This window comes from Petaurus breviceps, unplaced genomic scaffold, assembly GCF_028583685.1.
Source record: "Petaurus breviceps papuanus isolate PSGF00001 unplaced genomic scaffold, PetGlider_PUasm1.0 90842, whole genome shotgun sequence".
NCBI classification, from domain to species: Eukaryota; Metazoa; Chordata; class Mammalia; order Diprotodontia; family Petauridae; genus Petaurus; species Petaurus breviceps.
This window is the reverse complement of record NW_027187358.1, coordinates 10909478-10937138: the sequence shown is the minus strand read 5'-3', so window position 1 is coordinate 10937138 and position 27661 is coordinate 10909478. Positions and strand designations below refer to the sequence as shown.

The 27661-nt window shown below is 37.9% G+C and overlaps 2 protein-coding genes across 2 annotated transcripts in view; one reads left to right on the top strand and one right to left on the bottom strand.

Moving 5' to 3' along the window:
• Positions 1-16793, bottom strand: part of MSH2 (mutS homolog 2) — a 68000-nt gene extending 51207 nt beyond the window's left edge. Inside the window, exons 1-6 of the mRNA XM_069071646.1 lie at positions 16519-16793; positions 11234-11388; positions 6896-7174; positions 6060-6206; positions 2727-2876; positions 1811-1944 (exon numbers count right to left, since the gene is read on the bottom strand). Coding sequence (XP_068927747.1) covers positions 1811-1944; positions 2727-2876; positions 6060-6206; positions 6896-7174; positions 11234-11388; positions 16519-16729 — 1076 coding nt within the window. The 5' untranslated portion in view covers positions 16730-16793. The remainder of the gene's footprint in view (positions 1-1810; positions 1945-2726; positions 2877-6059; positions 6207-6895; positions 7175-11233; positions 11389-16518) is intronic.
• CALM2 (calmodulin 2) overlaps positions 1-27661 on the top strand; it is a 490104-nt gene that overhangs the window by 132794 nt on the left and 329649 nt on the right. The gene's annotated exons all lie outside the window — the stretch shown is intronic.

Here is a 27661-nt window from a genome sequence, read left to right as displayed (position 1 = left end):
ACAAGCAATATATAAGATAAACAGGAAATAACAGAGGGAAGGCAAAGGAATTAAAAGGACTTGGGGCAGGATTATAGTTAAGACTTAAAAGGAAGCAAAGGATGTCAATAATTGGGGCAGTGGAAAGAACATGTTCCAGGCTTGGGGCAAAACCAGAGAAAATGCCCAGAGTCAAGTGATAGGAGGCCAGTATCACTAGATGGAAAAGTACAAGTTAGGGAGTAAAGTATAAGAAGACTAGAAAAGTTAAGAAAGAGCAAGTTTATGAAGGGCTCTGAATGCAAAACAGAGCATTTTGTATTTGCTACTGGAGCTTATTGAGGGGGTGACATGATCAGACCTGTGACTTAAAAATATCACTTTAGTGGCTGAATGGAGGATGGAATGAAGTGGAGAGAGACTTTTGAGGCAGGCAGATCTATCAGCAGCCTACTTCGATAATCCAGGCATTGAATGAAAAGTGCATACCCTCAAGTGGTAGCAGTGTTAGTCTGAACCACCTCATAGCTATGAGAACCAAATGACTTAATGTCCATAAATAAAGCCTTTTTTATACCTTAAAAGCACTAAGTGTCAATCACTAATAGGCTAAACTTTAACCCTACCTAATGCCAACTAAATTATTTCTAAGATTTGTTACTAAAAGTTTTAAAACAGTTTAAAGGAAAAGAGTAATCAAAAACTTCTACAGCAAATATAAACATTGTACATGCCATGCAACTTTTAAAGGAAAACTAATAAATTCTACATCAAAATAAGTATCACAAAAATTACATTTCATCATAAATTTGTGGATAATACCTATTTTAATATCTGAAGGTCATAAGTTTAGTAAACTCCTTGGATCTAAAGAAGTAAGTGCCTCAGAAAGGCTAAGAATATATTCAATTAGGTCTTATTAATCTACAGCTGAGTTTGGGGAGTCAAACTTCTGTTTTATGTAATACTCAGTTTACAAATGACTCACCTAATGAACTAGCACATGGAACACAATGGCCAGATTAAGTATTATACTTAAATTATAAGTACTACGATAATTACAGCTAACAAATGTTACCTTCTTTGATCAAATGTAACTATGGATAGATGAGATTTTAATCTTTTATACTGTCAACTAATTTCTAAGCTTTGCTACATAGGCTCTTAAAAGACAGCTTAAAGGAAATTATTCACAACTTCTACAGCAAATTATCTTAAATGGTTAACATTTTATTTAGTAGTTTATGATCCAATCTGAAACATACAAGCACCATAAACATGATAAAAAAAAGGAAGATATTTAAAAAGAACTCATTTTTTCAACAAAAAATATATTAGAAGGAAAACACAGGACCAGAGATCTTTAGAAACACATGTTCTTTCTTTTAGAGGTCAAACTTTTAAATTTTATTCCCACTGCTATTTGTTCTAATAGCAAAAGGCACCACAGTTAAAAAAAAAACCACACAACAGCGATTTCTAATTTTATGCACTATTTTATCAATATTTCTTTAGCCACAAGTTTATAATTATCTGCTATTACCACTCAACTTCACAATTACTTTGATTCTTCTTCGAATAAAGGCTATTTTTTTTAAAGCAATTGGGGTTAAGTATTCTTGCTCAAGGTTACATGGCCAGGTGTTTCTGGGTGGATGCTAAGTGTCTGAGCCCGGATTCGATCCCCAGGTCATCCCGACACTGGAGCCAGTACTCTTACTCGCTGTGCTACCTGGCTGCCCCAAGGCTATTTAATTTTAACAAAGCAAGAATATCATTTATAGTAGAGTTAGTCTCCATAAGACCACTACAAATATGTATGTTTATATACCTTTCTTCTATCCGGTTCTTATCCAGTAGTGGCTGCTTAACCCACTGATTAAGCAGTCTTTGGCCTTGAGGTGTTTTACACTTATTCAGCAATGCAGCAAGAGACTGAGTACCACTTTTGTCTTCAGTAGAGCCCTGGTAACAGAAGGGAAGAGATGAAATGATGGGCTTATTAGCATGTCTTATTAAGCCAAAAATAGTCATTAAAATTTTTATTTAAATGATGAATCTTTATAATATAATTCACAATGTACAATCAAACTTCTGCCCATTGGTACTACTGTAATGACAAATAGATACTATTACTATAACCTTAACCCTAAAACTTAAGAATCAAATTTAAGAACTGTATACTGTATAAATTTATTTATAAAACTATACTATTTAAGAGTAGAAAAATAAAGTACAATTAAAATTTATTGCCTGTATCTAACAATATTAATTGTACAAGCACATGTTAAAACACACATTTCTAAATATTTAAGAATACTAGATCACTTTATATAACATTAAACTGTCACTTTAGTCCTACCCCAATATCTTACTGTGTGGTGGAAATGACTCTAGGCTTTATTTTTTAATATGTTTTGATTGTTTCTAAATTTCTAAATTCTAAAGAATTCCCTCTCATCCATCCAACATCCTGACTGTGTTCTTGGAGACTATTTATTCTTCTAGAACAAGATCTATGAAAGGTCCTCAAAAATGTTAAAGGCTTCAAGTAGCTACCAGTGGTAGACCAGCCTACCTAAGAACTGAGAGGCTCATCACAAATAGGCCCCTTTTTGAGCACCACAGCTCTTAAAGGCCATAAATCATAAAAGGTTTCACAATCTGTGCCCACAAATTAAAGTTACTGACTCTCAAATTAGCCCTTTCCATCTGAAGCTTCAATATTTGTAATTTTTTTTTTTTACCTGAAAAAGGTTAAGAGCTCTGACAGCTGCATTGTCCAGCTTCATATACTGGTTGAGGTCAAAGGTAGTCAGTTCAAATTGTCCAAAGTTTGTATCATCTGATAAAAGTTCTAAATACTTAATCACAGCTGATAATGATGAAATTGCAACCTAAGATTAAAGAATTTCAAGTAAGACTGCAGTAACATAAGAAGAAAATAAAAGTCATTAAGAATTTTTATAAGTAAACGACTGCCCAAAGATGAATTAGAAGCAGCATCATTTTCCCTAGTTTAGGGAAAATATGCACACTAAGGGCCTATTGGAACTATGTGTCCAATAGTTCCAAAAAGCAGTTTGGAAGGATGCAAATAAAATGAATAAAATGTAAATACTCTTTGACCCAGAGATTCCACTACTAGACATATACTCCAAAGAAGCTAAAGACAAAGTTCAATGCCCACAGAATACTGGTAAGCATTACTTTTTGTAGTAGCAAAGAACTAGAAACAAAGTAGATGTCTTTGAACTGAGGAATGGCTGAACAAATTATGCTACATGCTCTTCTTGTGGTGGTGGCAAAGAATTGGAAATTGAGGGGATGCTCATCAACTGGGGAATGACTGAACAAGCTATGGTATGTGAATGTAATGGAATACTATTGTGCTATAAGAAATGAGGATTTCAGAAAAAACCTGGAAAGACTTGTATGAACTGATGCTCAGTGAAGTGAGCAGAACCACAATGCTGTACACTGCAACAGCAACATTGTGTGATGATTAACTATGATAGACAACGATCTAAGACAAGTGCAAAAAGCTCAGGATGGAAAATGTTATCCACCTCCAAAGAACTACGGAGTCTGAACGAAGATTGAAGCATGCGATTTTCACTTCTTTTCATTTTTTGCTTTTTCGTGGTTTTCCCCTTTTGTTCTGTCTCTTCTTTCACAATGTCTGATGTAAAAATACATTTAAGATAATTGTACATGTAGATTATCTGCCATCTTGGGGAAGGTAGAGGGAAGAGAGGGAGAAAAATTTGGAATACAAAAATCTTAAAAAAAAATGAATGTTGAAAACTAGCGCCACATTTAATTAGAAAAAATAAAACACTATTTACAAAAAAAAGTATGCTACATGAATGGAGTGTAATATTACGAAACCAAAAGAAATGATGAAAAAAATAGAAGCATAGCAAGGCATATATGAACTGATGCAAATAAAAGTAACTAGAACAAAGAAAACAACATACACATTGAACCTGACATAGTAATGAAAAAGAAGTTAAAACTAAACACTGGGTAATTAGAATAACAAGTCTGATTCCCCACCAAAAAAGACTTGAGAAGCTACCTCCCTCCTTTATTTGTATAGACCAAGGATTAAAGGTGTGGAATACTGTACATATTATCACACTTGGTTAATGTTGAACTTTTTTCCCTTTTTTTAATTCACTATCATAAAGTATAGCTCTCTGGGTACATCAGGAAGGGGATGGATATATTGGAAATAAGACAAGATGTAAATAACATACTTTTAAAAATTATTTTCCTTGGTTTCTTTAATCCAAAACAGTCAGGTAAAAGAAATAGCACTGGTCAGGACTGCATTATAGCTCTTAACAATAAATTCTAATTACATCCCAAACACCTATAATGTTGCTGCTGTAGTACAATATAAAAACAAATGTTTAAAAGAAATGAAAATAGAAAAGACAATTTAACACACCTGGCTTTGAAGCAAATAGCTAAACCATAAATTTTGTATTTGGAAATGGAGATGTAAAAACAAAAGATAAGAAAAAGCATGATCAGCAAAAAGCAGTTAAGAAAAAAAAGCATCAATGGCATCAGGTATGTTATTTTCAAAACAGGAGATAATAGTGCTATTACAGTAGCTTAAATCTCTTCATAACATTTTGATCAAAGCAGTATGTTTGTTGGTAGAACTCTGGCAGCTGCTCATCACACTGCCATTTGTTGTTGCTGTTGATGCTGTTGAGTCATTTTAGTCGTGTCCAATCCTTTGTAACCCCACTTAGGGTTTTCTTGGCAAAGATACTACAGTAGTTTGCTATTTTCTTCTCCAGTCATTTTACAAATGAGGAAACAGGTTTAAGAGACCTGCACAGGTTCACAGAACTAGTAAGTATCTGAGGCAGGTTCCGAACTCAGAAGGATTCCAAAACAGTGCTCCCTCCACTTTGCCACCTACCTGCCCAATACTGCCATTAAAAGTTATAGGGGCGGCCAGGTGGCTCAGCGAGTAAGAGCACTGACTCCAGTGTCGGGATGACCTGGGGATCGAATCCTGGGCTCAGACACTTAGCACCCACCCAGAAACACCTGGCCGTGTAACCCTGAGCAAGTTACTTAACCCCGATTGCTAAAAAAAAAAAAGGATCACATATGGAATGTTGTACACAACATAAGATATGGTCACTGTGCTACTGGACTTTGCTTAACCAATTCTTTGTTACAAGACTCATTGGAGGTGAGAAGTAGAGAAGTAAGGATGGCGTCTATCTGCAAATGAACATGCTATGACAAAAGGGATCAGTAAAACATTTTTAAAATGAACCATACTCTAGGCATGTTGTGAATAGAAGAAACATTATTTTCACTCGAAGAATAAGTTCATCCATATGTATGTGGCTTGAAAATTTTTAATGGCTGTAAAACTGCTTAAGCCTCATTTACATGAAAGTACAACTGGTATTTTTACATTAATTTTGTGGGGATACAGAAATATCTAGTTTTCTCTCTATTCAAAACAGATCTCTAAAACTCCCTAATTCAGTTCTTTTCTATTATTTTATTGGCCAAACCAACACTAAACACACAAAGTCTAAAACTTTAAAAACTCATTATTGTTACTAAACATATACAACCTACAAGGAATTCTTTCAAGCAAAAAGAAAAAGGACTTAGGAAGTATATAGTGGAACAACAATGAAATTCACTAGTAAAAAGACAAATTATAGATTATACTTCCTTTAGGGAGTACCTTGAGTTTTTCATTTCAACAATGAGATCAACTAAAGGTCCAAAGAATGACAGCAAATGTTATATGCAACTGATATAAAGTTAATGTGTGGGAAACTTCCACTAGGAAAATGACATCTTATGACTTAAAAACAAATCTATCAAAACATTTAATTTATGGGGCGGCCAGGTGGCTCAGCAAGTAAGAGCACCAGCTCCAGTGTTGGGATGACCTGGGGATCAAATCCGGGCTCGGATACTTGGCACCACACCCAGAAATAACTGGCTGTGTAACCTTGAGCAAGTTACTTAACCCCAATTGCTTAAAAAAAAATTGTTAAAAAAAAAAAAAAATTTAATTCACATACCTGATTCTCCATCTCAGGCAATACAGCACTATTTACTTGATCTCCCTTTTTGCTTTTCAACAAACGGTTGAGGTCCTGAACAATATCTTTTGCTGAAAAGTCAGTTTTCTTCCTCTCTGTGATCAGAATTCCTCCTCTCTCAATAACCTATTTTTAAAAATACAAATTTGTTCCCTCTCAATAATTTTACTGAAGAACAGAATTTGAAAACTTTTAAAAACAGATTATTCAATTTAGGCTTACAAAGTATCAGTTAAATTATCCCAGTTGTAATTGCTTTACTACCATTAAGATGCTTGTCTTCCTTTTCTCAGTTCTGTAACAAGTGGCACAATTATATCAAAACACAACCCAAAATGATTTCTCTTTTTTTAAAGAAATCAGCACCAAAACTATCATTTTTCTGGAATAACATTTCAAAAAATGTTTTTAAAAAAATATCATTAATTAAATGGCCCTTTCTAGGGCTGGGTTTTCTTTAAATGGTGCTCTTTTCTAAGATTCTAAGACTTTGTTTGGTTATACTTCATTAGTATTAAGTCATTTAGAAACTCTGACCAACACAATGATCAACACAATTCTAAAGGATTCATAAGGAAACATGCTACCCATTTCCATAGAAGGTTGATGGATTCAGAGCACAGATCAAAGCATTTTTTCTTTTCCTTCCTTTGCTTCTATTTGGACATTGTTAATGTGGAAATTTATTTTGTATGGCTATACATACTTGTAATGAGTTTTGGGTTTTGTTGGGAGGGACGGGGCTGGCCTTAATGGATTAGGGAGGGAGGAGAGAGAATTTGGAACTGAGTATGAAATTTTTTGCCCTTTATTACCTGTCTCAGTTTTCCCATGTCCCCAGCAGTTTCACCTCCTGGTAGCACACATTCCTTTGGGCCAATCTGAATTAGAAGAGCTTCCAGATTGGAGAACTGATCATTATCTGGAAACTCACACAGTCCTAGTTTCCTCTGTATAGAGTCAACATACCCAACTCCAACTAATCTTTGGCCATCAACAACGGATAACTTAATACCCACACCACCAATGGAACATGACATATCACTGCTGCCAAAGAGAACTTCTTCAAATTGGGAAAGATTGCCTGGTGAAGCCTAAAAAACAAACAAAAAGAAAGGAAAATCACTAGAAACCACTTTTAAATTTCCTTTTGGATTCTATTAGGATAAACAAGATAAAACTGCTCATTTTAGTTACATGTAGTTGAAAATCTTTTGTAGGAGCAAAGCAACCAAACAATAAAAATAAACCGAAAGGAAAAAAACCTTTGCCTCAAATTACTCTGACGATGGTGCATATCTAAAATATGTAAAATATTTAAGAAAAGTCATTTCCAAATGGATAAAGTTTCTAAGGATAAAACAATTCTCAGAAGAACTGTAAACTATAAACTAGATAAAAGACCCCTCCAATTCACTAATAAGAGAAATGCAACACATACACACACACACCCCAACTCTAAAATTCCACCTAGAATGCATAAAATTGGGCAAGATGACTGTAATGGTAATGGAAATTTGGAAGATTTCCCTGCCCCTTAATAGGATTTGGTGAATTTGAGGACCTTTCCTGATTTGAAAATATACTCTGCCCCCTAATAGGCTACAAGTGGTCACATGAACCTGTGGTGGTAGGCTTGTTTTTCAGGAAGGCACAACTTTTGTTACTTTGTAGTCAAGTGGGTTAGGAGGGTTGTGATGTTCTCTGACCCTGAAGGCAGCTATATATACCTGAGGCGAGGTTTTGCTTTGGGGCTCACTTTGGGAAGAGCTGTGTGATTTGACCAGATGAGACTGAGCAGCCACTGAGCCCCCCAGCTTTGAAAACCCAGATGTTGGCGCTTCTCTCTCTGGTGACTAACTGTATGTATGTGATAGTCAGACAGCTAGAAGCCCTGTCTGTTGGTCTGCTGAACTATGTTATTTTCTCCATCTGTATTTTTGCCTGCTTTTAACTTCTATTTGTATTCTCTGAAGTTCAGGGTGCTTTTTCCCCTGAACTAGGTAAATAATATATGTTTGATTAAAGTAAGATTGTTAACCCCATTCTGAGTTGCTTTCCTTTAGAAAAGCAGATCAAAGAACCTGTGCTAGCAGTCATCCTGTGCATGCTAGGGTGCTTGCTGCTACAATGATAAAGCTATGGATTTGTCAAACTCATTCTGGAAAACAATTTAGAATTAGGTAAAGTAACTAGGACCATGCCCTTTCACACAGGTTGAGGAAAGGATACCCCACAAACATATAACCAAGGACATCAAAGATGAAAATAGAGGTTCTAGATATAACAAAACAGCTTCTTTTATGGAAGCAAAGAACTGAAAAGGAAATGTAAATAAACTGAGGAATTACTAAATAAGTGGTGGGACCTATATGGAATGGAATATTACTGAACAAACACTTATAGGAAGTAATTCACAGTGAAAAAAAGAACAAGGAAAACAATATATCCAATGACAATCAAGTAAATGGAAAGAATGAAATAATCACAATTGTATGCTATAAAACTATCTTGGCCAAGATTAAGCCCAAAGAAAAGATAAAAGACAAGCAGGAAACTATGGATGTCAAATATTACATATTTTATCAGACTTGATTGTTATCATCAGTTAATTTTTTTACTGCACTGTTTTGTTCTTGTTATAATTTGCTTATATAGGATGGTTTTCTGGAAAAGGAAGAAAAGGCATATAGGAAATTCAAGTAATATAAAAACAAAATATATGAATAAATATTTTTCAAATCGTATGCACAAAAGCCATAAATTTTACCTAGGGTCAACCCTGACAACTTTACCAATGAAAATGTCTGATGTACTCAAAGTATTAATCATTTATTATTCAGAGAGGTGTAGGTTTGTTTTAATGATACTGGACGGCAATGAAGTTTTTCAGGAGAGTATTCTACCCACTTCACGATGGGTTTCCTTGCTTTCCTGATGAACTGATTCAAGTCCTAGTGGCAAATCATATCAGAGAAAATATTCACAAATGATAATTGAATAAATTCATTAACTACCTGCTGTTTGCAAAGCAATCCTACAGCTGTCTTCAGATAAATTTAAACAAAAACTAAGGAAAACAGAATATTGAAAATTGTCATCTGAGGCACCGAAAAACTTCAACATCAAAGTTTAAATTATTAAAGTATAAGAAGAAAATCAGAATTTTAGAACTAGAAGGGTTTTAGAAATCAAGTACAATACTCTTATTTAGAGAGAAAGAAGCTGCATCAGAAGCATATTAAGTGATTTGCCCAATCTCACATAGATGGTTAAAGATAAAAACTAGAACCATAACAAGAGGTCTAGAACCCAAAAATTCCCCTTCTCTAATTGCATGTGGATAAGTTTCTCTTCCAGACAAGTTCCTTTAAAATACAATGACTCCAACTTCTCCCAATAAAACTTGTAGACTGATAATGAAAGGGATCTTTGCAGCAATTTATAACTTGTAACTGAACAGAAGACAGTAGATAAGTAGGGTGTGTGTGTGTGTGTGTGTGTGTGTGTTTATATAACACACACACAGTTTCCTTTCTACATTGGTGGAGGGAGTTTTCTTACCTTCGTGTTTCCATAATGATGAAATCACTGCACTGATGTGTTCTCCCTCCACAAAAAAAAAAAGCATTTCTTGTTTTATTTCATTTTATTTTCTTTACATCAACTATAAACAAGTATAATGGAATCCCTTTAAAATGTTAGTGTTAGGAGACTAAAAAAAATTACAATAGAAAGAAAAGAACACTAAACTTACAGTAAAAAAATCTGGATTCAAATCCAAGGTCTCACACATTAGATTGAAAGAGAATGTGACAAGGCAGAAAGCCAAAGTCAATCAGAAAAGACCTGGGTTCAAGTCCCCCTAACTGACATTGCTTCTGTAACCATGGGCAAGGCACTTAACTTTCCAATGGCCTAGGCAACTCTCTAAGACTATAGTTTGCAGAACAGCTGAGCTGCATATCCAAAATATCACAGGTTTGGACCACCCTCCCTGACTCTCATTTAAAAAATTATTATCAAGGTGATGATATGCAAAAAGTCATTTAACATCTCCAAGTCTCAGTTTCTCCATCAGTAAAATGGAGATAAAACATGTTATTTCACAAACTGTTTTAGAGAAAGTATTTTATAAACAAGATTCTCTATAAATGGGAATTACTATGGTCAGCAATGCAGACATGTTCTATAAAGCTTTCATCATATAAAGTTATGGTTTCATGGGGATGTTATACGATCCTTAAAATATCCAAATTCATGTCATAATAAAATTCTACTATAACTATGGATATCTGGTATTAAAATATGCTTTAAAAACAACTTTGTAGCTAAAAAATTGAATGTTAGTCTGCTTACTACGAAACCAGAAAATATGACCCAGTATGTCACAAATACTAGGTAACTGTGTGGAATACAGTCAGTGGGAATCAAGGTCACTACTGTTTGGATGATGATCCAAAGTCACCCAAAACTGAAATCTCTAAATGACCTCCTCTTCTTAACAAGTGACCATAATAACTGTAGTTACAAAATGACCCTGAGGACAAATAGTTCCAATATTCCAAGGAAAAATGGTATTTTAAGACCTAAGTGAAGAATAAACAAATAGATCATATAATAAAATTCATTATTGTTGTTCAGCTGATCCGGTCATGTTCAACTCTTCGTGACTCCATGAACCATACTGTCCACAGAGCTTTCTTGGCAAAGATATGGGAGTGGTTTGCCATGTCCTCCTCCAACATAACAAAAAAAGTTACTTTAGATATAACATTTCCAGTTTAAGAGTACAGATTGTTATAAATGCCAAGTTAGACATAAGACAACTTTACAAATTCCTGACTTAGAAATAGTCCTTATTTAGGAATGGCTCTCCCAAATGGGATTCATCTTCCAACTGGCACAGATGCAGGAATTCTTCTATTACCCAAGGGTACATCTTTTCCCAGATAGTACTTTTGCTAGAAAATTCTTTCCCTTTTCCTTTCCACCACTGCCAGGGACCTCTACTGCTGTGGCCTGGCACTGTTCACAGAAAAACTAGATCACTGTTGCCACAAAAGGCATCATGGACTGTTAATAATGGTAGCAGCACTATAATTGTGAGATTTTTCTTTCTACTTTCCTTTTGCAAAAAAAAAAAAAATTACCTTGAATGCCACATGCCAATCATTCTCCTTGGTGGCCTTATTCCCAGCTTTATTCTTATAAACTTCAACTCTATATTGACGAACCAAAAGGAGGTCTTTTGCAAAAGATTCAAAATTCATTTTACTAAGCACAACACTTTCCAATTTTTTTGCACCTAAAGGAGAGAAATAGCATAATTTAAGTTAATCTGTGATTGTATACTGACATAAAGCAAAAAAAAAGTTCAAATCCTCACAAATCAAAATAATAAAGATGCAAAACTTCAGGTTACATTACTTTGAAAACAAATATAATCAGACAAAAAGCATTAAGCTTTTTTAACTCTTACTTTTCTAACTCTTAGCAATCAATGTCTATATTCTGTAAATTGCTAACCCTACCCTTCTGTCACATGAAATATTCTTCCTATTTGACAGTCCTGGGAACCATCATTTCAACTGTGAATGCCCTCTTCTGGCACATGCAACACCTCTGTGCTTCCAAACTGTAGTGGCCATAAAAAATCCATCATTATATCCCAGATTTTGTGGTAATGGTCTTCTTGCTGATCTTCGACAGTGGACTGTCTGAAGGGCCCAAAACAGAACCAGGAATTATACCACAATAGGAAGATTCACCAGGGCTTGCAGTCTGTAGGGATAGCTTTGGAGAATCTAGCCACCTCTACAATCTCAGTCAATAAGCATTTTTTAAGTATTTATGATGCGACAGACACTGTGCTAAATGCCCACCTATACTAAGTTCTCAAGGAACTCACAACCTAATGGAAGAGACAGCACACAAACATCTAAGGAAAAACAAGCTATGTACAAGATAAACTGGAGATGACAGACAGAGGGAAGAAAGGCAAGAGAATTAATGGGAAATGGGAAAGGTTTCCTGAAGAAGGCAGAATTCTAGATGGGACCCAAAGGAAGCCAGGGAGTAGAAATGATGGGGGAGAATATTTTGGGCACAGGAACAAAAAGCAAAAAATTCCTGGGGTCAAGAGTAGGTCTTAAGTTCAACCCTCCTCCCCTCATAAGTAGGCCCCATAAATGAAAATTGTTCAAGGATAGTAATGACTTCAAGAATCATTCTTCCTGCCTTTTTAGAAAACACTGGCAAATTTCTATTACTCCCTGAAACAATAAACTTACTATAAAAGAAATACTTCATAAAAAATTTGTGGCATACATATGTATATGAGCTAGGAGAAGGGTACCAAAAAAACATGTGAAAGTGCTGTCCATATTCTTAAAAATGATAAAACATAGAGAATGTCTCATCAACTAGGGCTGAACAGCAGGTCACTGAATACTTCCTAGGCTACAACCTCCTAAAAATGAACATTTATGATGAAGCTTGAAATTGGAAAGTACAATAGCAGAGATTTTCAGATAGAAAGATCATTAGTAATCTAACCCAACACTTTTATTTTATAAATGAGGAAATGGGCCAAAAAGGTTACGTGGATTATCACTATCACATGGCTAACTAATGATCTTAACTGGGGACTGAGTAAATAAAATTACCTTCATCAATATAATGCATTATTATACTATAATAATCAAAATCAAAATTATAACAATAATAAAAAAATCTAAATTCAAAAAGTCAAGGGAAAATATCATTGATACAAAGTGATAAGTACCAGAAAAACAATATGTAAAACAACAATAACTGAAAATAAAGACAATCAACCTTCAATAAAATATAATGACTAATAATGGCTCCATCAGAGAAGACTTGAAAAATACAAACACCCTCCCCACTTTGCAGAGGTAGAGAATCCTGGGTATGAAAACACTGCATGTAGTCAAACATGGTTAAGGAGTTGGTTGCTTTTCCTGAAATGCTTCTTCCACCACCACTTTTTTTTAAGGTATAGCTTGATAGGAAAGAAGAAGGAATATACTCAGAAATTAATTTGTTGTAACAATCAAAAGTATCAATAAAACTTTTCAAAAATTAAATTCATTTGGGAAACAATATTCATAAAATTAATGCAAGATGGTACAGTGAAAGAACTGCACACAGATGTTTTTCTTTGGGAGAGGTTAGGGAGTAAGAGGAAGGCAATTTTATCTTCAGGATACTAGTAGAGGTTTAAGGGAGCAGCTAGGTGGCATAGTGGAGAGAGTGCCAGGCCTAGAGTCCAGATGACTCATCTTCTGAGTTCAAATCTGACCTCAAGACACATACTAGCTATGTGACCCTGGGCAAGTCACTTAACCCTGTTTGCCTCAGTTTCCTCATCTATAAAATGAGCTGAAGGAAGAAATGGCAAACCACTCCAGTATCCTTGCCAAGAAAACTCCAAATGGGGCCATGAAGACTCAGACATGACTAAAACAAGTAAACCAAATAAGAGTACAGTAGATAGATCTGGGCATGGAGTCAAGTAGACTCATTTTCCTGAGTTCAAATCTGGCCTCTGGGGTTACAAAGAGTAAGACACAAGTGGTAACAACACTACATGCAAGGCAGGGGCACAGTGCTAGATACCAGGGAAACAAAGACAAAAGATAAAAACATTTTCTGACCTCAAAAAGCTACCATTCTCCTAGGTCACTTACTAGTTAGCCAAGCAGGAAGAAGGGAAGAACAATACAGGGTATTCCAAAGTCTCAGTACAGTTTTAAGTTTCAGGAGCTTACAATAGTTTACCTCAATTTCAATTAGAAACAGAATCCTCATTCCCTGACTCAATTCACATGGCTACCACTCGAGTTCAGGATCCAAGTCGACACTGGGTGACTGCCAGGGACTCCTAACTGGTCTCCCTACTTCAAGTATTTCTCTATCCAAGTTCATTCTCCACACAACTGCCAAAGTCATCTTCCTTAAGTACAAGTCTGACAATGTCAACCCCTGGCCCAAACTTCAGAGGCTCCCCTCCCTATAAGCACTCAGATAAAACCTAAATGCTCTAGCTTGGCATTTAAAGTCCTTCACAACCTGGCCCCAATCAGGTTTTCCAACTTTCTGACTACCCTCTTTCATGGGTTTTTCCATGAACAGAAGATTTTATTTTCATGATGTAATACTTTTAATTTAAATAAAAAGGGGAGGGAGCCCAGGACCCCTTCACATTAAGCCATTCTCATTCAATTTCTGGTCATCAACTGATCATGTTTATAATGCCTTTATTACCCCACCTCAATACTTTGTAGGCAAGATGCTGCTTCTTTTCAGCTAAGACTGAACTAAGTATTTCCCCTGTTAAAAGAACTACACTTCAGTTTCCTTTGATTTTACACATTTGAAGTTTCATAATCATCTTTAAACTACAAATTCTCAATAGGCTTAATTTACCCAAATACCCCAGTCACTCCAACCTTAAGACATTTCTGGTCACCAAATAATTGTGTGACACTGATAATAGCTGGAGTAGTGGTTAAAGAGCAAAGCCTCAAAATCAAGAAGACCAGTAGTCAAGCTTTAACCTAAAAAAGTGGTTTAACCACTCAGTGCCCTGGAGCAACTCTTTAAGCACTGAGTTTCCAACTACTGCCATAGTGCATTCAATAAAGTAAATTTCCCCACCTGGAATTCCTACAACAATGAAATCCCAGGTCCAGAACAAAATAACAATAATAAAGTACAGTAATTATAGCAAATTCAACAAATATTTATTTAGGCATTCAGGTGATACAAATATTGAAGAACAAAGACGCTGCTCTCAAGGAGGGTTTGACTGAAAGAACGAAAGGAAAAATCCAAAGTGCTCTAAAAAAAACTTGAGGAGGAAATGAATAGCTATGAAGGAATATGATTCAGAGCTAAACTGCGGGGTTTAGACTGAAGGGTAGTTAGAGACTGGAGAAAAGTCAGCTATGCAGTAGCTTTAGGTAAGCTTAATAAGCTTACCCTAGTCTACAAAGAAACTCTCTTGACTTACAGCAATTCAAGGTATTTGGACAGCTACAAGAGAGTATAATTCTTATGAAAAATCTATTCTTCATTCCTAAATGAGCACTTAACAATATGCTAGCCTCCCCAATACTAGTATCTAGATGTAATGCAAAGCAAAAAAAAAGTACTGAACCTGTAACCAGGAAGATCTAAGTTTAAATTCAGCCTCAGACATTTGCTAGCTTTGTGACTCTGGGCAAGTCACTTAACCTCTGCCTTAGTTCCTCATCTGTAAAATCAGGATAAGAAAAATAGCACTTACTTCCCCAGGGAGCTGTGTGGTTAAAAGGAGGTAACATTTGTTAATAACTTTGCAAACCTATTTTTACGTTTGGTGTAATAAAGTTTATAGCAAGATGATTTATACCTGGAAAATGGATGAATTGCCAAAAACCTTTTAAAAATAAAACTTTAAACTTTATCTGACCACTGTAAAGAATCAGAAGCATAACTTAAAAGACAGAAATCAGTGTGATCAGAAAAAGGATATGAATCCGGGATGAAGATGTTAGGATGATCAACTGGTACTTGGGGGGAAAAAGTAACATCTGGACATCTATGAGAGTTTTAGTGCCGGAGAAGACCTCAAGCATTTCATCTAACCTTCCCATTTAACAAGTTTATGCTGATAATAAGGAGCAAAGCAGGAAGAACCTCATTTAAGTCGAGAGCTCCTTCCTTCCACTCAAAAGGACTGACCATCTTCCAAACCCAAAATCAAGGCACAAAGTCTGATAAAAGAGGTTTCGTTGGTTAAGTTTTCGTATCTGTAAAATGATTTTTTTTAAAACACCACGTAGATAATGAAATCCTGGTCCCCCACTCACCTCCCTCGCTCCCTTTCCTGAACTCGGGCACAGAAGCTCAGCTCTTTAAATCGGAGGGGGGCGGGGTGAAGATGAGCGCCAGCACCCAAGGAACAGAAGGTAAGCTCCCTGAAGGAAGGAATCACTTTCACCCGTTTTTATACTTTTAAGCCTTTAGAGCAGATGCCCGGCAAACAACAGAAGCTAAATAAATATTTACTGCATTGGGGGAAAAGGCAACTGAATAGAGGGAGGGGATCAGGGTTGCAGACCCGACTCCACCTAGTCTGCAGGAGTGGTTTCTCTGTTCTTTTCGGAAAACAGGATGGGGGAGGGGCGGAATAGCCCTGGATGACACACTCCCTGCCCCCACAGGGGTAGTGTGAGCAAGGATGCAAAGCTCTTAACCCTGACTCTTAAAAGGGGCGTGTTCCCACATCCAGAAGGGGGAAGGAGAGGCGCTGGGAGGCCAGGGAAGCAGGATGTTGAGGCCCGGCGGGCATTTTCTCCACAGTCCCCGGACCCCCGCCCCAGGCCAAGCCAGGAAAGGAGGCCCCGGCCCCCAGCCAGGCTGCCCTTACCGGTCACCCCGATATACTTGACGACAGCCTGGGTCTTGAATACCTCCCGGGCGGCCAACAGCGCGTCATCGCCGTGCGTGGTGTAGTAATCGCCCCGGTCGAAGATGCGCACGGTGGTCAGCGGCTTAGGCGGCATGGCCTGGAAGAAGCGGATGAAGCTGCACTCGGCCTGGCAGTCCATGGCCAGCACCTCCTTCGGTTGCAGCGCCATGTTGGAATCTCCCGCCAGCCGCCGCCAGCGACCCCGTTTGACCCCGCGCCGGCCCGCCTCTTTCCCGCCTTCGTTGGTGCTTCAGCGGAGAGGTCCAATCAGCATCCAGCTATGCTCTACGGGGGGCGGGGAGGACGCGGCCAGCAGCGACCAATCACAAGCCGGACGGAAGCTGCAACTCGGTGACGCGCCCCCCTCCCCAAGGTTCCACCTCCTAGATCCTGGCTGGACGCTGGGGACTTGAGTCCCGGGAGAGCTTCTGCGCCCCTCTCCCTACTCCCGACCTTTCCTTGGGACCGGAAGTGGGAAGGGTTGCAGAAGTTGGAGGTTTCCTACGGAAAGCTGGAGGAGTGTGGTTGTTATGTACCTGGACGGCGTTGGGATCATGTCATCTGGTAGCCAAGAAAACTGAACTATGTTATCGACGTGACCTCCTGGTTTCTAGCTAACGGGCTTAGCCGGGCCGGGCCTTCGAAGTCACTCAGGCCTGAGTTCATATTCTGCCGCAGACACTCAGATTCCCCCTCCGCACAGTAAGGACTAAGGGCAGTCCCAGACTTCTGTCGATAAGCCCCCGTTTATCCTGTGCATATCCTGTTTTTTTACGCAGTTGGTTGCAGTCTGTCTCATTGCTGTGAGTCTCTTGAGGACAGACTGGTTTTTGCCTTTTTTAGTACCCCTACTATGGCAGACAAAGTGACTTGTTTCTCAGCCATGTCCAACTCTCCACGAGCCCGTTTGGGGTTTTCTTAGCAAAAACACTAGAGCGGTTTGCCATTTCTTTCTCCAGCTCATTTTACAGGTGAGGAAACTGAGGCAAACAGGGTCAAGTGACTTGCCCAGGGTCACACAGCTAGTAAATGTCTGAGGTCAGATTTGAACTCAATAAAATGACTCACTTCGACACCTCCCTGCCCACCCTTACAAATTACTACTCCTTAGCAATTAAAAGATCTCAGTGCCATCCTATCCCTTGACCTTCTCAAGATTCCCTACTTCAATATGCTGAAAGACTAACACCTTTCCTGCCCAGGACTGTGTTACTGCCTTATATCCGCCTCATCATTTGTTGGTTTTCATCATCTTCATTCTCCAGAAAAGTTGGACCACTCCCACTGGCAGTGGCAGCTTGGGGCACCTCAATAAAGCATTGAAATAGGTAGTCATAAAAAGAGAAGGCTATGCAAAGTTGTTTTTGTTTGTTTTTTTAAATACTGTAACTAGAGAGAGGAGATAGCGAGGTGGTACACTAGATAGAGAGCTAGTCTTGGAGTCGGGAAGACATGAGTTCAAATCCAGCCTCAGACCCATACTATCTGTGTGACCCTGGTCAAGTCACTTAATCTCCATTTGCCTCAATCCACTGAAAGAGGAAATGGCAAACCACTCCAGTATCTTTTCCAAGAAAACCCCGTGGACGGTATTAGTGTGCTGTAGGGTAGGACATGACTGAACAATAACAAATAGATGGATGGGACAATAATAACTTGGCTTTATTACATTTCACTCAGAAATTAAAGGCGATTATTGACTGTTAGAGGGAAGAAACAGTAATAGGAGAGTGGGAGTGGGCCTCTGATACATAAAGAAGTTTGGAGAATAGACAATTATTTAAGAATATGGCCTACTGTCTGGTTACTCCACTCTTTGGAAGAAGATTCTTGCATTCATCACAAAATCATTGAGTCTAGATTAGAGGGAAGTCAGATCCTATCTAGTCCCAACCTATATCCAAACAAGAATTGTCCTGTTAACCTACTGGAGGAGTGTTCACCTAACTTTTTGTTTAAAGACTTTGATTGAGGGGGTACACCACACCCTAAAGCAAGCCATTCTGCTTTGTGACAGCATTAATGTTATTAAAGTTTTCATTATATCAAGACTAAAATTTCCCTTTCTCCCAAAGCAAGCAAACAAGTATTTAATAAGTGTCTACTATGTTCCAGGCACTTTACTAGGTTCTGGGTATATGCAAAGAAGGGGCAGCTAGGTGGCAAAGTAGATAGAGGGCTAGAAATCAAGACTTATATTTCTGAATTCAAATCTGGCCCCAGACAAGTACTAGCTGTGTGATACTGGGCAAGTCCCTTAATGCTATTCACCTCAGTTGTTCATCAGTAAAATGAGCTAGAGAAGGAAATAGCAAAGCACTCCAGTATCTCTGCCGAGAAAACCCCAAAATGGGGTCACAGAGTCAGACAAGACTGAAACAATTGAACAACAGTATACAAAGAAAAGCAAAAAAAAAAAAAAATCCCTGCCCTCAAGGAGATCATGGTGTAATGGGAGAGACAATAAACTATTCCAACAATTATATACAAACAATATTTGCAGTGTAAATGGTACATAATCTCAGAAGGAAGGCACTAGCAGTAAGGAGGACTTCTTAATCCCTAATTCAATTCCACTAATATATATTTGACAACAATATTTATTAAGCTCCTACTATGCGCACATCACAGTGTTAAGTGATGGGGGTACAGAGAAAATAGATTGGCTTAGCCTTTGAGTAGTTTCAATTCTACTGGAGGAATGTAATAAATGACAAAAGGAAATTAGACCCAGGCCAAGATTAAATTCTACTGGGAAAAGTACATGTACATTAACAAGTAAATAAATGTAAAGTATTTCCAGGAAGGAGAAAGCACTAACAATTGGTGTATGGGGGGGTAGGGGGAGGGAACAACAACCACCTTATATAGGAGGTAGCTAGCACCTGAACTGGAAAGTAGAGATTCTAAGAAGCAGAGGTTAGCTGGCAACACATTCCAGGCATGCAGGACTATCTGTTCAAAGACACAGAAGTGAGAGATGTAATATCTTGTTCAAAGAACAGCTAGTAGGAATTGCCTGGAAGGTGGAGTTTGTGAAGGTGAATAGTATGAAAAAAGGCTAGAAATATAGAAGGGTGCCCAGGTAGGGACTCCAAGGGATGGGGACTTGGTTGCCAACATAAGGATTTTGTAGCTAACAGAAAGCCACTGAAGATTTTTGAGTCAGGGAATACTAGGTTCAGATCTCTGTATTAGCTGATTTGACAGCTATGTCAAAAACGTACTGTATCAAATCACATTTGGGTTATCAAACTTGAAAGGGGGAGTTATAGCAAAGTTTAAGAGGGGTCGTTAGTGTGATGGGAGTTGGGTGTTCATCTAGGAAAACTGGAGAGTTTTTTTTTCATTTGTTTGTTTACTTTTAGTTTGCAAGATTCAATTCCACAATTTCTTGAGTTTCACATTTTGTCCCCCTCCCTCCCCTCCCCCCCATGGTGGCATACAGTCAAGTATAGGATCTGTAAATACTTTCACATTACATATATGTCAGGTTATAAAGACAGATTGTATTAGATGGAATGAAAAATGGTAAAGAGGACATAAATCAGGTACTTTGCTTCAATCTGGATATAAACTCAGTTCTTTCTAGTTCTTTCTCCAGATGCACGTATTTCTCTCCATCATGAGTCTTTTGGGATTGACTTATAACACTGCATTGCTGAGAAGAGTCCAGTCTATCAAAGTTGGTCATCACACATACGTTGTGTCTGTAATTGTGTACAAATTTCTCCTGGTTCTACTCTTTTCACTCAGCATCAGTTCGTATAAGCCTCTCCAGGTAAATATGAAGTCCATCTGCTCCTCGTTTCTTATAGCACAATAGTATTCCATAACATGCATATACCACAACTTGTTCAGCCATTCCCCAATTGATGGGAACCCCCTTAATTTCCAATTCTTTGCCACCACAAAAAGAGCTGCTATGATCTCTTTGGTATATAACCCTAGGAGTGGTATTGCTGGGTCAAAGGATATGAAATTATTTATAACCCTTTGGGCACAATTCCAGGTTGCTCTCCAGAAAGGCTGGATCAGTTCACAACTCCACCAGCAATGTATTAGTGTTCCAATTTGCCCACATCCTCTCCAGCATTTGTCATCCTCCTGTTGTCATTTTCCTGTTTTGTCATCTTAGCCAATCTAACTGGTGAGATGTGGTACCTCAGAGTTGTTTTGATTTGCATTTCTCTAATCAATATTGACTTAGAGCATTTCTTCATGTGCCTATAGATATCTTTAATTTCTTTCTCTGAAAATTGCCTGTTCATATCCTTTGACCATTTATCAATTGGGGAATGAATTGTATTCTTATAGATTTGACAATTCTCTGTATATTTTAGAAATGAGTCCTTTGTCAGAGACATAGGTTGTAAAAATTCTTTCCCAATTTCCCACCTCCCTCTTAATCTTGTTTACATTGGCTTTGTTTGTACAGAAGCTTTAAAATTTCATGTAGTCAAAATTATCCATTTTGTATTTTATAATGTTCTCTAATTCTTGTTTAGTCATAAAGTATTTCCCTCTCCACAAATCTGACAGGTAAACTATTCCTTGTTTTCAAAGACTGCTTACAGTATCAACCTTTATACCTAGATCATGCACCCATTTAGACTTGATTTTGGTATATGGTGTTAGATAATGGTCTATGCCCAGTTTCTGCCATACTATATTCCAGTTTTCCTGCTGGGAAAACTGGAGGTTTTAAAGATGAGAAGTTTTGAGTATACTGTAGGACAACAAGAAGGAGAAATTTAGTGTAGACACATTGCCCATGATGATTGCACAGAAGGGAAGACTGGCCTCTGCCTCCCAGTAACAGAAGGACAGAGTGGTGGGAGAATAGTCCCTGAGTCCTTTTAAAGACAAAATGCCCTAATATTACATGTTAAGCCATTATCAAAGAAGGTATTCATTGGACCACTTGCCTTAGTGTTGCATTCTAATGACCACTGGGCCTTTCCATCATCTTCCCTACAGAAATGGGGTGGAGCCAAGATGGCAGAGTAAAAACAGGAATTCCACTTGGCTCCAGCTCCAACCACCTCCAATACCTATAAAATATGAATCTGAACAAATTTTAGAGCTACAGAACCCACAAAGTGACAGAGAGAAACAAATCTCCCACTGAAGGCAACCTTGCAGTCCAGCATGAGCAGCCCGTCCCCACTCTAGGGTGGCCCAAACAGCAGCACAGACCAGCCTGAGCAGACTTCAAGAGAGTGAATCACCAGCAGCTGTCATGTTTTCCAGACTTCTCAACCCATAGACTCCAAAGAGAAAGTAAAAGGTCAGTGAGGAAACCTGTTGGAGCAAGGTGACAGAAGAGCTGCCCCCAGGGCAAAAGGTGGAGGAGGCATGTTTGGCTGCAGCTGTTGCCCTGTGGCTGCCTCAAGAGCTCCTGGCCTGCAGATTGTAGGGGGACCAAGCGACCATTCAGAGGGTAATCACTCTTGCTTTCACCTGCATCGTGGTCTTGGGTGGTGGTCCTGGGGTGGGGGCCAGTGTTCCAGAGCTTGGGGTGTCTGTAGAGAGAACGACCTCCTAAGCTCTGACAACATTTGTGAAAACCCCAGCAATTTGGGACATAGCTCTCTCACTCTGGAAGCAGAGTTCTACCGTGGCAAAGAGCTCAAAGTCAAGTAATTGCATGGCAAGATGAGCAAGCAGCAGAAGCAAAATCAGACCATAGAATCCTTTTTTGGGGACAAAAAGGATCAAAACATGGAACCAGAAGAAGACAACAAAATCAAAACTCCTGCATCAAAAGTTTCCTACACCTGAGCCTTTCTATATATGTTATCTCCTATTAGAATTTGAGATCCTTGAGAGCAGGGACTACTCTTGGCAGTTAGTAAGTTCTTTTTTCATTCATTCATTCAAAATGAATTAGAGAGAAAAAAGATTGGAAGCAGAGAGACTAGTTAGGTACCATGGCAATAGTCTGAGCAAGAGCCTAAACCACAGTAGTAGCTCTATGTAGAAAAAAAAGGAGAGAAGTCATTACAGAGGTAAAAATAAAATAAGCAATTATTAAGTGCCCACTATGGGACATTATTAAGCAATTATTAAGTGCCCACCTTCACAACCTTTCTAGACTCATTGTACATTATTCCCCCAGCCCCACTCTAGGACCCACCCAACTGGCCATCTCTACTCACCAAAGACACCCTGTTTCCCACCTCTGTGTCTTTATGCTGGCTACTTGATGGGCCTGCAATGGAATTTCTCCCCTCCTCCACCTCAGAATTCCCCTCTTCCTTCAAAATGCAGCTCAGGTACCACCTTTCTTTATACATGAAAGCTTTCTTGATCCCCCCAATTACTAGTGTCCACCCTCACAAACTACCTTGAATTTGACAACTTTGTATTTAATTCCTTGTATTCTATATAAATGTCCTTGTTGTCTCCTCCATTAGGATGTAAGCTCCTTGAGAGTACAGATTATTTCATACATTGAACTTGTATTCCTGGCATCTAGCATCATATCTGGCACATAATAGGCCCTTAATAGATAGACGTTCATTGACTGAATTTGAAGGAAGAAGATTTTTAGAACCTACACTAAGGACTCTGTACTTATCCCTACTGAGTTTCATCTTTCTTGTTGATGAGTCATTTTAGTCGTATCTGATTCTTCATGACACAATTTGTGGTTTTCTAGCAAAGGTGCTGGAGTGGTTTGCCATTTCCCTCTCCAGCTACTTTTACAGATGAGGAAACTTAGGCAGACAGTGTTAAGTGATTTGCCCAGTGTCACACAGCTAGTGTCTGAGGCCAGATTTGAACCCAGGAAGATGAGTCTTCCTGACTGGAGGCCTGGCACTCTATCCACTGTGCCACCTAGCTGCCCCCATCATCCTGTCAGTCATCTAGCACGTTAGCTGTTCTTCTCAGCTTCTTATCTAAAATTTTTATTATCTAAAAAATATATAATATTTTAAATGAACATTTCCCTGGTTTTTGTCCTATTCACCCCACTAAGCAATTCTCTAGAGTTGGCTTATTTAAAAGTTCTATTAACTCTCTTAAACCAGTAAATAAGTAGTTAAGTTAAACCATTTTTGTATGAAGCAATACCCACAAGGAAGGCACACTTAACATTTCCTTCTCTGTGGGGTATTTTGGTAACCACTTCACTTTCCAGGCTTAGCCCAGTTCTAGTGAGTCACTTTTTTTTTTCTTAAAGAAAAACAAAAGTCATGTTAGAAAATGTTTACCAAAGACCTCAGTCATGAATTCCAATTTGAAATTCTGCTAAAAAAAGGTTTAAAAGCTTTATTTAGTACTTCGAAGACCATTTCAGACCATTTGTAAAAAGATTAAATGATTGGTTTTAAGTACATGAAGCTCATTCTATTTTAGAGTCTGTTGAATCATAGAAGTGCTGTAGAATGGATGAGAAAGGCCTATAAACTCATTTATCTGGCAGGTATTTATTAATCAGTTAGATCATGTCCTCAAACACTTTGTTGAAGATACAGATGCATAAAATATGAACTCTGCTTTCCAGGGGTTCTAAGTTTAAGACCCGTGGACCACCACAGGATCGGTGCATAGATCTGAAGGGTTCCTATGAACTAGGATGGGAAAAGGCTATATTTTTATTTTCATTATAACTGGTTTCCTTAGTAATCCCATATGTTTTAAGTGGTTAAAAACATTATTCTGAGATGAAGTCCATGGGCTTCACCAGATTACCAATGGGATCCATAACAAAAATGATTAAGATCACTTGGCTTAAGGTGGATTTGAGAAAAGTCTGGAAAGACTTACATGAACTGATGCTGAGTAAAATGAACAGAACCAGAACACTATATGCAGTAGCAGCAATATTGTGACATGATCAACTATGAGAGACTTAGCTCTTCTTTTTTTTTTAAACTTACATTCTTTTTTAAATTTAACATTTTATCAATATCTTTTATTTTTATATAACTTTCATTTCCCAATATATCCTTCCCCTTCCTTTCCTAAAGGACATTTCTTTTATTTTTTTCATTTATTTAGTATTTTATTTTACCCCAGGCACATGTAAAAAAAATTTTAACATTTCTTTTTAAAATTTGGAATTCCAAATTCTCTCCCTTCCTCCTTCCCCACCCCCCCAAATGAGAAGACAAACAATTCAATATAGGTTATACATATGTAGTCATGCAAAACATTTCTATAATAGTCATGTTGTGAAAGAAAACACAGAACAAAAAGAAAAATAAAGTAAAAAAAAGTATGCCTTAATCTATTCAGACACAATCGGCTCTTTGTCTGGGGATGGATAACATTTTTCATCATAAGTCCTTCGGAGTTGTCTTAGATCATTGTATTACTGAGAATAGCTAAGTCATTCAGAGCTGATTTTACAATATTGCTGTTACTTTGTAGAACATTTCACTTTGCATCAGCTCATATAAGTCTTTCCAGGTTTTCCTGAGATATCCTGCTCATTATTTCTTAAAGCACAATAGCATCGCATCATAATCACATACCCCAATTTGTTCAGACATTGCCCAACTGATGGGAATCCCCTCAATTTATAATTCTTTGCTCCAAGAAAAGAACTGCTATAAATATCTCTGAACATATAGGTTCTTTTCCTTTTTGTTTTGGGGATACAGAAATAGTAGTGGTGTTAGGTCAAAGGGTACACCTAGTGCTATAGCTTTGTGGGCATAGTTCCAAGTTGCTCTACAGAATGGTTGAATCAGTTCAAAACTCCACCAACAGTTCATTAATGTCTCATTTTTCCCATGTCACCTTCAACATTTGTCATTTATTAGCCAATAAGTATAAGGTAGTACCTCAGAATTGTCTTAATTTGTATTGCTTCAATCAATAGTGAGTTAGAGCATTTTTTCATATAGCTATAGGTAGCTTTGATTACTTCATCTGAAAATTGACTATTCATATCTTTTGATCATTTATCAATTTGGAAATCGTTCTTATTTTTATAAATTTGACTCATTTCTCTCTATATTTGAGAAATGAGACTTTTATCAACTTGCTTCAAAATTTTTTCTATTGTTAACTGTATTTTCCTCCATCTTATTCCCTTCCCCCCCATTTATTCTATTCTTTCCTTTCAGCCTGTCCCTCCTCAAGTGTTTTGCTTCTGACTACTATCTCCCCCAATCTTCCCTTTCTTCTATCACCCCCTCTTTCTTTTATCCCCTTCCCCTCCTACTTCCCTGTAAGGTAAGATAGATTTCTATACCCATTTGAGTGTGTATGTTATTCCCTCTTTGAGCCAATTCTGATGAGGATAAGGTTCACTCACTTCCCCTCATCTTCCCCCTTCCCTTCCACTGTAAAAGCTTTTTCTTGCCTCTTTTGTGTGAGATAATTCACCTCATTTTACCTTTCCCTTTCTCCCAATACATTCCCCTCTCATCCCTTAATTTTACTTTTTAGATATCATCCCTTCATTCAACTCATACCTGTGCCATCTGTCTGTATGTACTCCCTCTAACTACTCTGATAATGAGAAAGGTCTTATGAGTTACAGATATCTTCTCTCCATGTAGGAATGTATACAGTTTAACTTTAATAAGTCCCTTATGATTTCCCTTTACTATTTACCTTTTTATGCTTCTCTTGAGTCTTGTATTTAAAAATATAATTTTTTATTTGGCTCTGGTCTTTTCATCAAGAATGTTTGAAAGTCCTCTATCTCACTGAATATTCATTTTTTCCCCTGAAGGATTATACTCAGTTTTTGCTGGGTACTTCATTCTTGGTTGTAATTCTAGCTCCTTTGCCCTCTAGAATATCATATTACACGTTACACATCCTCTGATCCTTTAATGTAGAAGCTGCTAAATCTTGTGTTATCCTGGCTGTGACTCTACCATACTTGAATGGTTTCTTTCTGGCTTCTTGCAATATTTTCTCCTGGACCTGGAAACTTTGGAATTTGGCTATATTATTACTGGGAGTTTTCATTTTGGGATCTCTTTCAGGAGGTGATCAGTGGATTATTTCCATTTCTATTTTAACCTCTGGTTCTAAAATATCAGGACAGTTTTCCTTGATAGTTGCTTGAAAGACAGTGTATGGATTATTTTTTGATCATGGTTTTCAGGTAATTCAATCATTCTTAAATTCTCTCTCCTGGATCTATTATCCAGGTCAGTTGCCTTTCCAATGACATATTTCACGTTGTCTCCTTTTTTTTTATTTTGTTTTTTGTTTTGTTGAGATTTGTTTTTGGTTTTGTTTTCTTATTTCTTGATTCATTTTTCCATGATTTTCTTTCATCACTCTCATTTCTCTTCCCAATTTATCCTCTACCTTTCTTACTGGATTTTTAGAATCCTTTTTGAGCTTTTCCATGGTCTAACATAAATCCATATTTTTCTTGGATGCTTTGTCTGTAGGAGCTTTGACTTCCTTGTCTGCTAAGTGTGTATTTTGATCTTCCTTGTTACCATAGCAACTTTTGATAGAGTTTTTTCTCTTGTTCGCTCATTTTCCAAGCCTATTACTTGACTTTTAACTCTTTGTTAAAGTAGGTATCTGCTTCCGGGGTGGAGGGCATGCTATCCCAAGCTTCAGAGGTTTTGTGCATCTGTTTTCAGAGATACTTCCAGGGCCCTGTAAGTTTTCAGTTCTTCCAAGGTGGTGTGATCAAAGGCTTATTCTCTGGTCTTTGGGTGACCCCAATCAGTCTTTCCTGCCCTGGAACTGTGAGAAGGGTCCCCTTTTCATTTTGGCCTCAAGCTTTGCTATGCTAGTGTTCCTCCTTCCCTTGGAATTGCCAATCAGGACTGCAACCCTGATCCAAGTATGTGCAAAGCCACAAAGTCCTGTGTTAGTGCTAGCAAAAAAGACCCCTTCTGACCAGTGGTACAACCCCCTTACTGTCTGCGGGCCTAGAGCTACGGAAGCAGCTGCTGCTGCTGCTGATTCAGTCCCTCCCAAGACATGCTTACTGGTTTGCTGGGGCCAGGTCTGTGCTGGAGTGTCCTGAACTAGATTGTGCTCCTCTCTTACCCCAGTGCAACAGACTTTCCTATTGATCCTTCCAGTTGTCTTGTGCTGGAAATTTGTTTCACTCTGCCTTTTTGTGGGTTCTACTCCTCTATAATTTGTTTTGAGTCATTTT